Raw genomic sequence first — 12490 nt, 5'->3', positions numbered from 1 at the left:
CTCTAAGGAAGATCACCCTACGCCTAAAGGGATCCCTAACCATGGTAAAAACAACTCTAACTTTCCTATCCTCAGCGTATATCAACTTTTTCCTATAATCCTATGCATATTACTAATGCAAAAATTAATTTTGGTAAAAATTTTCTCTCATCTATATTAAATTCTTATCTATAATCCAATGCAAATTAATTTTTATACTCTCAAATATTTATAGAGAAGTTTTTTCGAAAAGAGACTGGCGAAGATTCCGGTTAAAGTCTAGCAATGCATCCTATGTTCGAAGACTTGTAATGGGATCCCATTAAATATGGGTATCGTACTGATAGATAATGGGTATCAAACAACGATTTAAGTGCATCCACATAACCAAAAAAAAAACTCATTGCACTTACACTCAGTAAAGGACTAACACAGGATGGGCAACAAAAATCTGCTGGATTTATAAAACATACGTATAGTGCATACGTACTTCAGCAGTGCTGTTTACACCTCTTTGCTTTTTACATTCTTTCTCCACTCCCCTTTGTCTCCCTATTATACAGTTCCCATGGGGTAGTATAAAAGAAAGAAAATTTTGATATACCTTTTGAACGGCTTTACGTACAAGCAAACTAATAAAAGAATTACACCCATTATAGCATGGCGTATATTAACTCAATGGGATACCTGCAAAGATTAGAAAACCGAAAATGGGAATAGTTAATATTTTACTCATTTTGATGGAGTTCACAATAATATTGTAAAAGATAATGGAAGGACCTCTGTTATGTAAAAGCAAAAATCCTATCTGTAATATTTCTGCGGCATATTGGACACTCAGAACAAGCAAGTGAACAAGATTTACACACTGCAAGATCAAACGAGAGGCTATAAGTATTCTGACAAAAAATTGTAAACACAAAGGAAAATCACCAACAAAATTTAGACTAATAGATTCAGGCAAGATACGAAAAGACTTACAACAAACGAGAGGCTATAAGTATTCTGACAAAATTGTAAACACAGGAAAATCACCAACAAAATTTAGACTAATAGATTCAGGCAAGATAGGAAAAGACTTACAACAAAAATGTCGGCATGGAAGCAGAATTGCTGCAGTTGGAGATTCAAAACATACTTTACAAACATGGGAATTGGCGTCGCCATTCCCAAGGTACTTGAGCTCTTTTTCCTTCATTTCTTGCATGCGCGCCTGAAATCATAAATTGTACCAACATTATTAACATAACACATCAAAGTCTCAGAAATGAGTTGCATAACAAATTTTGGAAAGTGAAAATCTTTCAAATGATGTCAACGTGCACGAAGAATAAAATTAACATGGATTATAATTAGTTTTCTTTTAGTCATGCATTACCAAAATAAAAGAGAACAAACAAGTTATGATTAGAAGTCATAGATAATTTAAAAGTGCAAAAGCTAATAGAGAACATATTTGAATAATTTCTCAATCAAGAATTTTAGTAAAATCTATTCAACAAGTCAAAATCTATTATTAACATGGATTATTAAGAACTAAAATAAATTATTGGAAGTCGTTCATTGCAGATCGCAATTTAAATACAGAGAAATTTCGTTTGCAATTTACCACAAGTTCAGTTTGCAAAAATAATGTTGAAATTTAAATTAATAAACTATAAATAGATAAATAAAAATATTGGGTCTGTATCTTTTTAATCAAAATCAAATCAAATTGATTTAATATCCATTATTCACGGCCTTTATTCTTTATTTTCATTATTCCCGACCTAAACCCAATAATATAAAAACTAACGGAAAATCAATTCAAAATTTTCTAAGACGAAGAAAAATATAAATAATTCCCTAATAGGGTTACCTTGAGCCGAACAACCAAAGGCTCTTCTTTGGGAATTTCATCATCTAGTTTTGGTGCATCAAAGAGCTGCTCCTTGGGAGCTATATTACTTTCAATGTCATTAATTTTTGTACCATTTAAGGGTTGTGCACCATCATTTTTTTTATCCATGTTCGATTCTGGAACAGCATCCCCTTCTTTTTTCAACTTGGCAACAAGGATCCACATATTTGCTAGATCATTCTCCAAGGCCTCTTCTCTTTTCTTGGCCTCTTCAGCTTTTTTCCTGCACTGTTCCTCCACAAATTCCTTCTCGGCTAATGCAGCCTCCAGAGCTGCCTCTCTTTGTTTCCTAGCCTGTAGTTCCATCTTCAAATCATCAGCATCAAGATTCCATGACTCAAAATCATCCACAACAGCTCCTGAAATTTCATTAGCACGGCTAGAAATCCTCCCCTTCCTTCCAGATCTTGCATCACCGAACTTGCGGTTAATACCGTTAACTGTTTGCACAAGAGCACCACGGGAGTTGACCAGATCTCGCGTAGCCATCAATTCTTTTTCCAACTTTGCATTCTGCAATGAAAGTTTTGTCACTTCCCCAGCCAGATTTTTCAGTTCCACAGCAGCAGCAGAGGCCAGTTCTTTGGCATAAGAAGCTTCTTCAGAGAGTTTCTGATTCTGAACACGCAACCCACTATTCTCTTCTGACAAGTGAACTTGCTCTAGTTTTAGCTTTTCATTTTCAATTTCCTGAAAATAGGGAAGAGAAATGGCCATTTAGTACAGGATGAGATGGGAATACAAAATTATATAAAAGGAAAAACCAACAAAAATATTCAACTATACTACTACAAAAGAAAAGCTACCTGGGATTGTATTTTCTTTTTCAACTCATCAGCGTGTTCTCCTGATGAACACTGTTCAGAAGACGTTAACAGTGTACCACTAGTAGCTGTTGCAAGTTGCTGCTCTAGCTGCTTCACCTTTTCTTGCAACTCTCGGTTTTCAGAACACTGTTAATAAAAGAAAAATTGATGAGGGAGACTACCAGCACAGAAACTTGTATTTTGATGAAGTTACATCTTCCTTAATTTCAGATGGGGAAAACAAAAAGAATGGTTGGCATAACGATCCAAGTAGACTTGCTTACCTCAAAAGTGGAAAAAAAGGCCAAAAAGTAAGAAAAAAGTCAGACAAATAAAAGCAAGTACCTTATCGTTTAGCTGCTCCTGAAGGACACGGTTGTCTGCAGATTTTAGCTACAGATATTTTAAAAACACAAATTAATTTATTTGAAAGAGTAGCCATTGTTGATCACGGACTATGCTAAATCGTATAATGCAAATGCTAAATACTCGAGGGAGGGGGGGCACAATTTTGGAAACAAAATAACAGCTCAATAACACCCAAACAAAGCTAAGATACTACTCACCTCCAACTCAAAGGCCTTTTCATTACATTGAGTCATTAACCTTGTCACTGTCTGTAACAACAAAACCATGAAGAAAAAGCATATATGACCTTTGTCAAAGGATTTACATAAGCTTCAAATCTATATTTGTTGAATTTCAATACCAATATCTCTAACCTGCTGCATTTCAACTAGTGATGAATTAGACACTGGAGAATCTTCGGTCTCAATTTCAATTAATCTTTGCTCTAACACCTTCATTTGCTTCCTTTTTTCTTGGATCTCACGTTCCAAGTTCTCAATCTGTAATTGAGACAGCATTTTAAAGAACACAAGCATTTCAGTTAGGAATGAAGACTGTAACTTTTGTTATAATGTTATCAATTGCTTAAAAATGGCATGTCAAGTACTAAGGATGGCGGAAAATGTGAGGGGAATCAAAACAATACCAGAGTGTTGTTTGGCATCAGTAAATGCATCAAACAAACTTGATTGACATTGTTAGAACGTGTTTGGAGACATCATTATTGTCGAATAAAAAATATTAGAGACAAAGTTACTGATTATTAATTTCCTAGTGTTTCTACCAACACATTTCAATGCGACATTGTCTAAAAACAAAGCAAAATACCTGAATTTTGGAGCCTTCAGGGTCATTTACAGATTGCTCCATCAACCGCTTCAGAGTGCTAGTACTTAAAGCAACATCTCCAGCTAGCATTTTGACTTGTTCAACAAGAAGATCCTTCTGATCTGACGCTGTCATCCCACCCTACATTTCAACTAGCAGCCCCGAGTCACAATTTTAAAGCATACAGCAACAAACTACTTAAATGATGAGTGCATAAATAAGAAAGAAAAGGGTAAAAGAAGTTTAGGACCTTGGAACCCAATTGAAGATATTCAATCAAGGATAAAGCTATATAGAGATCATTGGCCCAAATTATTAATTTTTAATTTTGAAAAATTTGTTCTAGAATTAGAGAGGAAAATTCATATTAGTGATAGAACTAGAGATGAAATTTTACATCGTATTTTAGAATTCCAAAATAGCACCGAAAAGCAAGAATGTTAAAAGAAATCCATTATAGACTATATAAGACCAATTTATAATATATAAATGGGACAATCCTCACCTTAAAACTTCTTAATATGATATCAAAATTTGTTGTAATAAGGTTTGTTGAGCATATCCAATCATTTGTTGTTGGGACACATTTTGGACAACCCATAAGTATCCAACCCCACGTACAAAATGTCCATACCTTAGTGTGCATGAGGGATGTGTGTTTAAAATCTCACATCAATTAAAAATAAGACTACTTTCAATATATAAGTCGGGGAAATCTTCACCATACACACCAATTTTGTATGAATGAGTTAAGCTTACTTTGAAATTCAAGTGGTGATTCCTCCTCTCACTAATCTTAAGTCAAACTCAAGTGGTCAGTTCTTCACTTCTTATCTTGCTCCATCTTTTATCTTTTAACTTACTTCAATTTTTGGCACCTTTATTTTCATGTTATTCGTTTATTTCTATGTTCTTGAATTTATGACTCAAATCTTTAACACAAATATTTTCATATGTAATAAAGCAAAAATAAGATTCATTACATTGGTTGTGAGCTTAAAAGAATGTTAAACCAGTTTATTCACTTCCATTGCCAATTAGATTTAATGTATTGTAAGCAAATGCCACTTCTGTGAAAGATCATCCTTCCATACTCTTTATTAAGTTCCATCATTAAGGAACCAAAATGAAATATAACACTCTCTAGGCAATGCCAATGTTCAATTCATCTTAAGTAACTCTATTGGCGAATGTATTTTGCACCACGGTTTGGCTAAATTGAAATATGTGATTGCAGTCCCAGTTAGATAAATGTCCTCCCAAGGATGCTCTAGCTTGTACACGTCTCAATCACCCAGGGCATTGACATCGGAAAAAAAAGGAGAACAAAAAAAAAACAAACAACTTGGCCTAGATATATACTTTTTGTAAGTTACTGGTTTCATCTTAATGCCGCATCATCTATCTATCTGAGAAACTTATTTTAAAGCATGAATTGAGGTGTGATAAAAAAAAAAAAAAAACACATTGTTACAGAGAAATTGAGTTTACCATTGTCAATTTTGTTCTACTGATCAATTCACCAGCATGTGTTGATTCAGTTATAGTACTGCTAGCTGGGGAGAACTCTTCATTCCATCTACTAGAAGATCTTTTATGATCAGATGACACCGCAGAAGTATCTTTCTGACTCTCATTTTCAATCAACACACCATCAGGCAAGGCATCCAGTTTCTGAAAAAAAAAAAAACACGTTCTAACGTCTTTGCCACTTGGTCCATAATGAAAGTCTATTTTGAACATAAGGGCATTCAGGAATGGTTTACATGAAAGCCCCTGTGCATGTCCAACAAGAAATGGGTTACTAAATTAGTGACAAGAAACAAACACTGGAAATGAAAATTGAAAACGATATTAAAAAAAAAAAAATTGCTGTAATTAACTGAAGGATGCTCACATCATCCTCGCCTACAGAATGACTTCGTTGATGGTTGGAAACATCAGTTAGATATCCAGGAATTGCATTCTTTGACGAAACCAGAATGAGTTTGGTTAGCCTCTGGATCCTACTCATAAGAGCAGCTTTGGCTTCCTCCTCTTCTTCCAATCTTGATTGCATTTTCACTTGACCTTCCTCCAACTACGCATATAACAGAACAGAACAATTAGAAAAGATAAGATTGTTACAAATCATAGATAGCGTGTGTAAAAAGTAACAACTAACAGTAGAAATGAATATCAGGATAGCTAAAAACCTTTTGCTTTAAGGTCAAAATTTCCTCATGATTGACACCAACTAGCATCCCTTTCTTTAGTTGATCAAGTTCTAGTTTCAGGACAGAAATTTCTCTCTGGTACTTCTTAATTAGAGATTTCTCATCAATAATCTGTTAAAGAATTCCACAATGAATAAGCAAACTTTCATGCTTATAGGCATGCAATTCGATAGATATCACAAACTTGAGCCAACCTTATTACGGGAAGCATATATTTCTACTCGTTTTGCCCTGCTGGCAAACTTCAAGGTATTATGAGTTTCCTCCATATTGCTGGACGCTGGAGTTACTGTGCATATAAGCTGAAATTTTCACGTTACAAGAAATTTTAATGCGGTGCCTAAACACAGACAATCTAACGGTGCAGGGACAAAATGCAAGAAAGGAACCAGAATACCCATACCTTACTAAAAAACCACATTTAAATACAATAATAACTCTATAGAATAAAAGAGACAGAAAAATATATTTAAAGCATATAATAATTGAAAATGCTGTAGAACCCAAAACTCACTGAAACATGCCCATGTCCACTAAGAGATGATTGCAAGAGGCGGGTCAGCTTTGAATCTCGATAAGGAACATGAGATGCCTTCCCCTCGCTCAATTTTCCGATAACCTTCACAATGAAATCACAAAATCAAGACAGAACTCAAGACCCCCCACCCACTCCCAAAAACAATACAAAAAATATATATAAGATTTCACCTATTCCCGCTAAAACAAAAAGTGAAGCCTTGGCACGGCCTAATAGATACTTGTTTTTTATCAACATATAACAGAATTAGATAGCGGTAATAAAATAATTTCTAGCTGCTTCATTACCCAATAAAATTTTTCAAAAAAGAATTCATTTCAACCAGTCATAAGCGTATCTTTTAACAAAGATATTGCAAGTCAGCTCACGTACAAACAAATTCTCACAGCTTCCTTGTAAAAACATCGATATTATAAACAGTGGTCTGAAAGAAGTACAAAAATAATGCATAACTAACTACTACATTGACAACCAAATTTTGTAACACCTACAGTTCCGAGGGTCAGAAGACTTTTGTTGATGTAAGATCCTTCCTTTCTTCTTAATCCAGTTGTTTCAGTTTTTGAGCTCTCCGATCCAGCCAAATCAATCAAGTTCTGAAGAAGAAAACAAGCAAAAAAGAAGTCGGAAAGAAATGTCCGATCAGTAGTATAAACAGTGAAATATTTTGGGAAGCCACAAATAAGTTTTACGTACTAGCTGAGAGAAGATGACTCCATCATAATCATCACCATGGGCACTGCTCTCTATCATCTGCAAATGTATTGGAAAACAAAACAATAAGAATAGAGTTCGATTGTTTCTTTAAAAAATAATAATAACAACAACAAAAATAATAATAGTAAAAAAGAAGTCCTAAAGAGGTCCATGACAGACAGAAAGCCAAAAAATACATTACCTATTTAATCACTAAACATATTTACAGCAATCGTTAATCAGCTTTTAAGAAGTATACAGAAAAGTACAGCAATCCGCACAAGCATATACATTTGGCCTTTTTGAAACTACAAAGCCTCAGGCCTGAATCAGGTATTTTTTACACAATTACAGCAAATACCATATCAAGCATGCTTACCAGTGTAAATATTGTGTGACTCCGGCTGCTAAAGAGATTAAAATTGTTTGATCCAACATGACGGTGCTCTGCCGTGTTAAAAAAAAATTGTTAAGAAATGTTTCTCAACCAACCATTAGTCAAGATTCTGATAATATATGACATACAATTTTGAAAACGAATGGGCAGAATCGTGCCACTATCATTCATAAGATAATTACCTTCTCCGGCAGCAATAAAGGAAAGTGCGTGTCCTGGAGATAGAACAACTTCTTCCTTTATACCCTCCACGTAAGTTCCCTGGAAAACAAAATCACAATAATAAATAAAGTACGTTCCAATTAGACTAGAAAACGAAAAAAAACCGTATCAAGTTCAAATTTAACTCCTAAATTTTCCTTGAATTACAAATGCTGTCATTTTATTTCTTCAATGGAAAGTACAACACATGATTCCAACTTAGAAGTTAATCTTTTAATATGCTAAAAAAAACAAAAACATAAATATTCTTACATGAACATGGTCAAAATTACATTGTAAGTGTAGCAAAAAAAAAGTAGAAAAAATAATAATACTCAAATATCAGAAACTACCAGGGAACCAATTTAGTATCAACAACAGCACCAAAGTAGTTTTACTCTCAGATTAAAAGTTCATACACAATACATGCACTTCATTCCAAGATGACTAGAAATATCAGCATTGATGTATAAAAAGCCAAATAAAAACAGATTGAGAGATCTGTCATTTACAGATAGAATAAAAATAGTAGATAAAGTACTCTAAACAGAATTCAATTGAGAAGAAATAGTGAGACAAGAAACCTGTGCGTCTTCTCTAACTCGTAAATTTTGGCCAGTTGGATCAAGTAAATCATTTATCACCTGATACCAAAAAAAAAGAAAATAACCAAAATATTTTCATTATACCAAACATTAACTCAAACAATATAACAAGCAACAAGGTGACAATCAATGACACGTAATGACAGAGGCAGGATGGAAAATTTAAGGCAAGACAAAAAGCGTAACTGTACAATGGCTAAAGTATGTTCAGTTCAGCACAAAAATGATGGAACAAAGGTTGTTTTGTCATTTACCTCGTTGTATATTTCTAGATATGACACTCGGAGTAAGAATTCTCTTCCTGGGGTCTGCAGTAAAAATACAGTTAGGCACTCCAAGCAAGATGGAGTAAAATAAAATTAAGATGGAATACTTTGGTAATCAATTCAAGTCAAGTTGAAATAGCAACTATTAACTATTATGAATCAGAACGGAGAGCTCAAATAGCTTTGCAGGTAATCCTTTGAAAGTAACTACAAGGAGCACCTGGTTGATTATGTAGAGAACAAAGCAAGAGACTGACACAGGATACATACAGACACTAACAATAAACGATACAGCTGCCACATATGATTTCAAAACATAAACTATAATGAACAACGATGGCATGATGCTTAATATGTGATTTAAATAACCAACAACTGCTGAGCTAGGAAAATAATCTTACATCTTGGATCATACTGAAAACATCCTTTATAGCCAGGGGTATAATACCAGGTGAATTTTGGTCTCCCTGCACATTGTTATTGGAAACAAAATCAGAGCTTAGAGACATGACTGGAGAGATCATGTCTATACAGAAAAGAATAAATTACAAAATGCATTTCAAAGGCATTAAGTACTTTGAAAATGAAGCAAGAAACATGACAACGTCAAATGTGGTACAAGTTAATCAAGCATTGGCAAGCCAAAGCAAGCTACAACCAAATTTAAAACTTCTACAGTGGACATGCTAATAGGATCATTATACAAATGGCTGCAACTTACAATAAGTGAGCAAAATATGTTACCATCTTTTATATGCCCGATATAAAATGCATATAAGGAGCAGTATCAGTCACCCAAGAATATTTCTTATTGTTACTTTTGCATAAAATACGTAGTAGATCAGATCATGGTTACAGACTTTCAGAGACCAGATCACTTGATAATGTCGTACTTATATAATTCAACCAGTGGGAGTGACTGGTCGGAACGTAAGGCTATGTTTAATGGGTAGCAAGAATATGCAATAAAAACTACATTTACTGGATGGAAATAAAAAGCTCCAACGACTGCAATAATGTATGTGGTTTTCATAACTAAAGCACACTAGACTACAAAACTCCTATATGTAGCTTAGTTCTTGTAAAGTAATCTTGATATGTGTGTGCGCACACATACCTTTTTAACTTGAACTGAATCATAATTTCTTGTATGCATTGTCAGCACAGCCAATATAAAATTTTCCAATATCCACCGAAAATGATCCTAACCCTAAAAGTTGTTCCATGTGTAATTGATAGTCCTACATCAGTCATACAAGTGCTCATTGGTAGTTTACCAAATTCTGCTATACAAAATACTAGTTAACTGTTTATCCTGTCCAGAAAACTAAGTCAACCATAAGTGGATCAAAACCCCTTTAAACACAACCCAGAAAATAATCTTCCTAGAAATTACACATTTTAGATATCATCTCAAAACCAAATGGCGTTAAGTGAAGTTAGATATATAAGCCACACTTCAAGAATTGAAACAAGCAGTACGGCACTTCTCAACAATCCTTAACCACCGTAATGTCTAAGAACAGCAGGAATAATATTACATTATATTTTTCACAAGAAGAAAAAGTATACGACGTGAATGTTTACACATACTACATATCATATGCCATATGTGCTACGGTGTTCAAATATATGAACCAATACAGCATCACTAACTTGTTAACACGGACCTCGGCTGACGATAACCAACTCTAAGAAAAAGAAAATCTGTAAAATATGCACGACACGCAACATGGATTTGCAGAAAAAAAAAAAGCGTAAAATGAAAACAAAAAGGAAAACCAAATCAGTAATTTAAAAAATGACACTTACATGCATAGTATGTGTCTTACCACTACTTGTGACTCCATAGGCAAACACAGTTCCTGCAATATGCAGAAGAAAAAAATCATCTTCAAGCAACCAATTAATGAACAACAAAGAAGACGACTTCCAAATTTAACACTATACCAGAATACAATTAACCGGTTCCACCTAGTCATTCAAGTAGACACTAAACCAGTATACAACAATAACAGTTTTCCTCAATCCATTAAAATAACTTGATAATACCAAAATTAGACTCTGCTCGCATCACAATATCATTTTATATCGAATCCAAAATTAACACTCCATACCGTTCACGCCTTCCATGGCAGCCTTCACTACAGGTTTTGCCGCTACTTCGTACACTTCATCAGAATTGGTATGTGGTCCAAAAACTCTATCTGCCACAAATTAAAACAGAGTTCTAAATTTAGCATCCACAATTTCTCCTCTGGCATCAAAATCAAAGTCAATTTTCCAGTAGAAGCCTCACTGACTGATAAAAAATCAATCAACACGAATAACCACAACACCACACGAGGAAGACAATAACTAAGCAATACCAAATGCATAGGCAGTAGCTGGATTATACTCGTTTCTGACAATCTTCTCGCCATCCGCATACCACGCGATCTCGTCCCCTCTCTGATACTCCCTTTCACTGCAACGGAAAATTCAATCTCAGATAACACAAACGGAAAAACCGAACGATTCAATCGCGCAGCGAATGGATCTGAAAGCACAACCTCAGATCTAAGCATTACCTCAACGGCCTAAACCGAATCGTGACCGAAATGCTATCGCCGGACTTTGACGAATCCACCGGCTCCGCAATTAGGTCCTCCTCCCCGAACGCCACCGGAGAACGGCCGGCATAACCTCGAGAGCCGTTGTACGTTGACTCGCTGCGACCACGACTGGGAGTCATGGATCGGCCGCCGGAATTGAAAAACGACGACGTAGAGGAAGAGCCGGAGCGCGGCATTAACCTTCCGTTGGTGAAGGAAGAAGAGGAAGAAGTGGATGAATAAGGAGTGGAAGGTTTACGGTAAGAAAACGGCGAGCTACTCCTTCCGCGTGAGGAAGAAGCCATTGAGTTCAGTCTCACCGAGCTGGTGACACAGTAGAAATCAATGACGCAGCGAGGGAGAAGGAGCGAGGGGAAGAGAATGTGTCAGAAGTGTCACATGGATATGCAAAGAAAAGGGATCAAAATTTGGTTCTCCTGGCTTTTCATTTTCTTTTCTCCGTTGCTTCCTTTAGATGATTTAGGATATTATTGTACGAGACAAAGAGAGGAAAACACGCAAGCACGCACGCACGCGCACGGAGACACAGATTGTTTCGTCTTGTTTAGTACAGAGGAAGTAGCTCTAGCCGTGAGCGAAGATGAATGGGAGCAGAGAAAACGGAGAAGATGCTCATCGCCACAGTTCAAATTTAATTTCCTTTTTTAATATTTTTAGTTTTGAACGAGAAGAGTTTGAATTTTAAATTTTATTATTATGAAATGGAATAAATTTAATTTAAATTTAATTTAAGTTTACCAGGACAATAATGAAGTGGGTGAAATGAAAGGGTTTAAATTGAATTAAAGCGTTTGGAAGGACCCGCGCCGCGCACGATAAAATAGTGCTGACAAACGCCTTTCAAAAATAGCATGCGAAGTTGAGCGGGAATAACTGCGCCGATCACCAATAATTCCATTTCATTCCATCATCAATAATAAGACAACATTGTAGTTTTATTTTATAATAATTATTTTAGACTTTTATTTATGTCATTCTTTTTAGAATGAGCTAATCTCCTAAAATAAGACTTTTTATTTAATCTTTTAAGCATTTACTAAATCTTTAATCCAATGGTTCCTTCTGCCGTGTTTGAATGAGAATGTTTTCGTTCTT

At 35.1% G+C, this 12490-nt stretch overlaps 1 protein-coding gene across 2 annotated transcripts; it reads right to left on the bottom strand.

Moving 5' to 3' along the window:
• Nucleotides 1-363: 363 nt before the first annotated feature.
• LOC108331688 (kinesin-like protein KIN-7D, mitochondrial) lies at nucleotides 364-12044 on the bottom strand. 2 transcript variants are annotated; one of them, XM_017566557.2, is made up of 25 exons: nucleotides 11351-12044; nucleotides 11150-11247; nucleotides 10898-10987; nucleotides 10593-10645; nucleotides 9182-9247; nucleotides 8769-8822; nucleotides 8494-8553; nucleotides 7891-7969; nucleotides 7691-7758; nucleotides 7312-7368; nucleotides 7107-7211; nucleotides 6592-6696; nucleotides 6272-6379; nucleotides 6057-6188; nucleotides 5759-5941; nucleotides 5353-5535; nucleotides 3862-4002; nucleotides 3408-3533; nucleotides 3252-3302; nucleotides 3031-3078; nucleotides 2686-2832; nucleotides 1838-2569; nucleotides 1063-1192; nucleotides 760-847; nucleotides 364-666 (listed from the first exon to the last, which is right to left on the bottom strand). In XM_017566557.2, the coding sequence occupies exons 1-24, from the start codon at nucleotides 11677-11679 to the stop codon at nucleotides 765-767; spliced, it is 3228 nt and encodes a 1075-aa protein (XP_017422046.1). In that variant the 5' UTR covers nucleotides 11680-12044; the 3' UTR covers nucleotides 364-666; nucleotides 760-764. The 2 variants fall into 2 exon arrangements, with proteins under 2 accessions (XP_017422046.1, XP_052733081.1); XM_052877121.1 differs by lacking the exon at nucleotides 11351-12044 and having other exon boundaries at nucleotides 10613-10645; nucleotides 11150-11199.
• Between the last annotated feature and the right edge of the window lie 446 nt (nucleotides 12045-12490).

The sequence above is a fragment of the Vigna angularis genome, chromosome 4 (assembly GCF_016808095.1).
Source record: "Vigna angularis cultivar LongXiaoDou No.4 chromosome 4, ASM1680809v1, whole genome shotgun sequence".
In the NCBI taxonomy this organism is placed as follows: Eukaryota; Viridiplantae; Streptophyta; class Magnoliopsida; order Fabales; family Fabaceae; genus Vigna; species Vigna angularis.
Note: the sequence above shows the minus strand (reverse complement) of the source record. Positions and strands in the feature narration are given on the sequence as shown.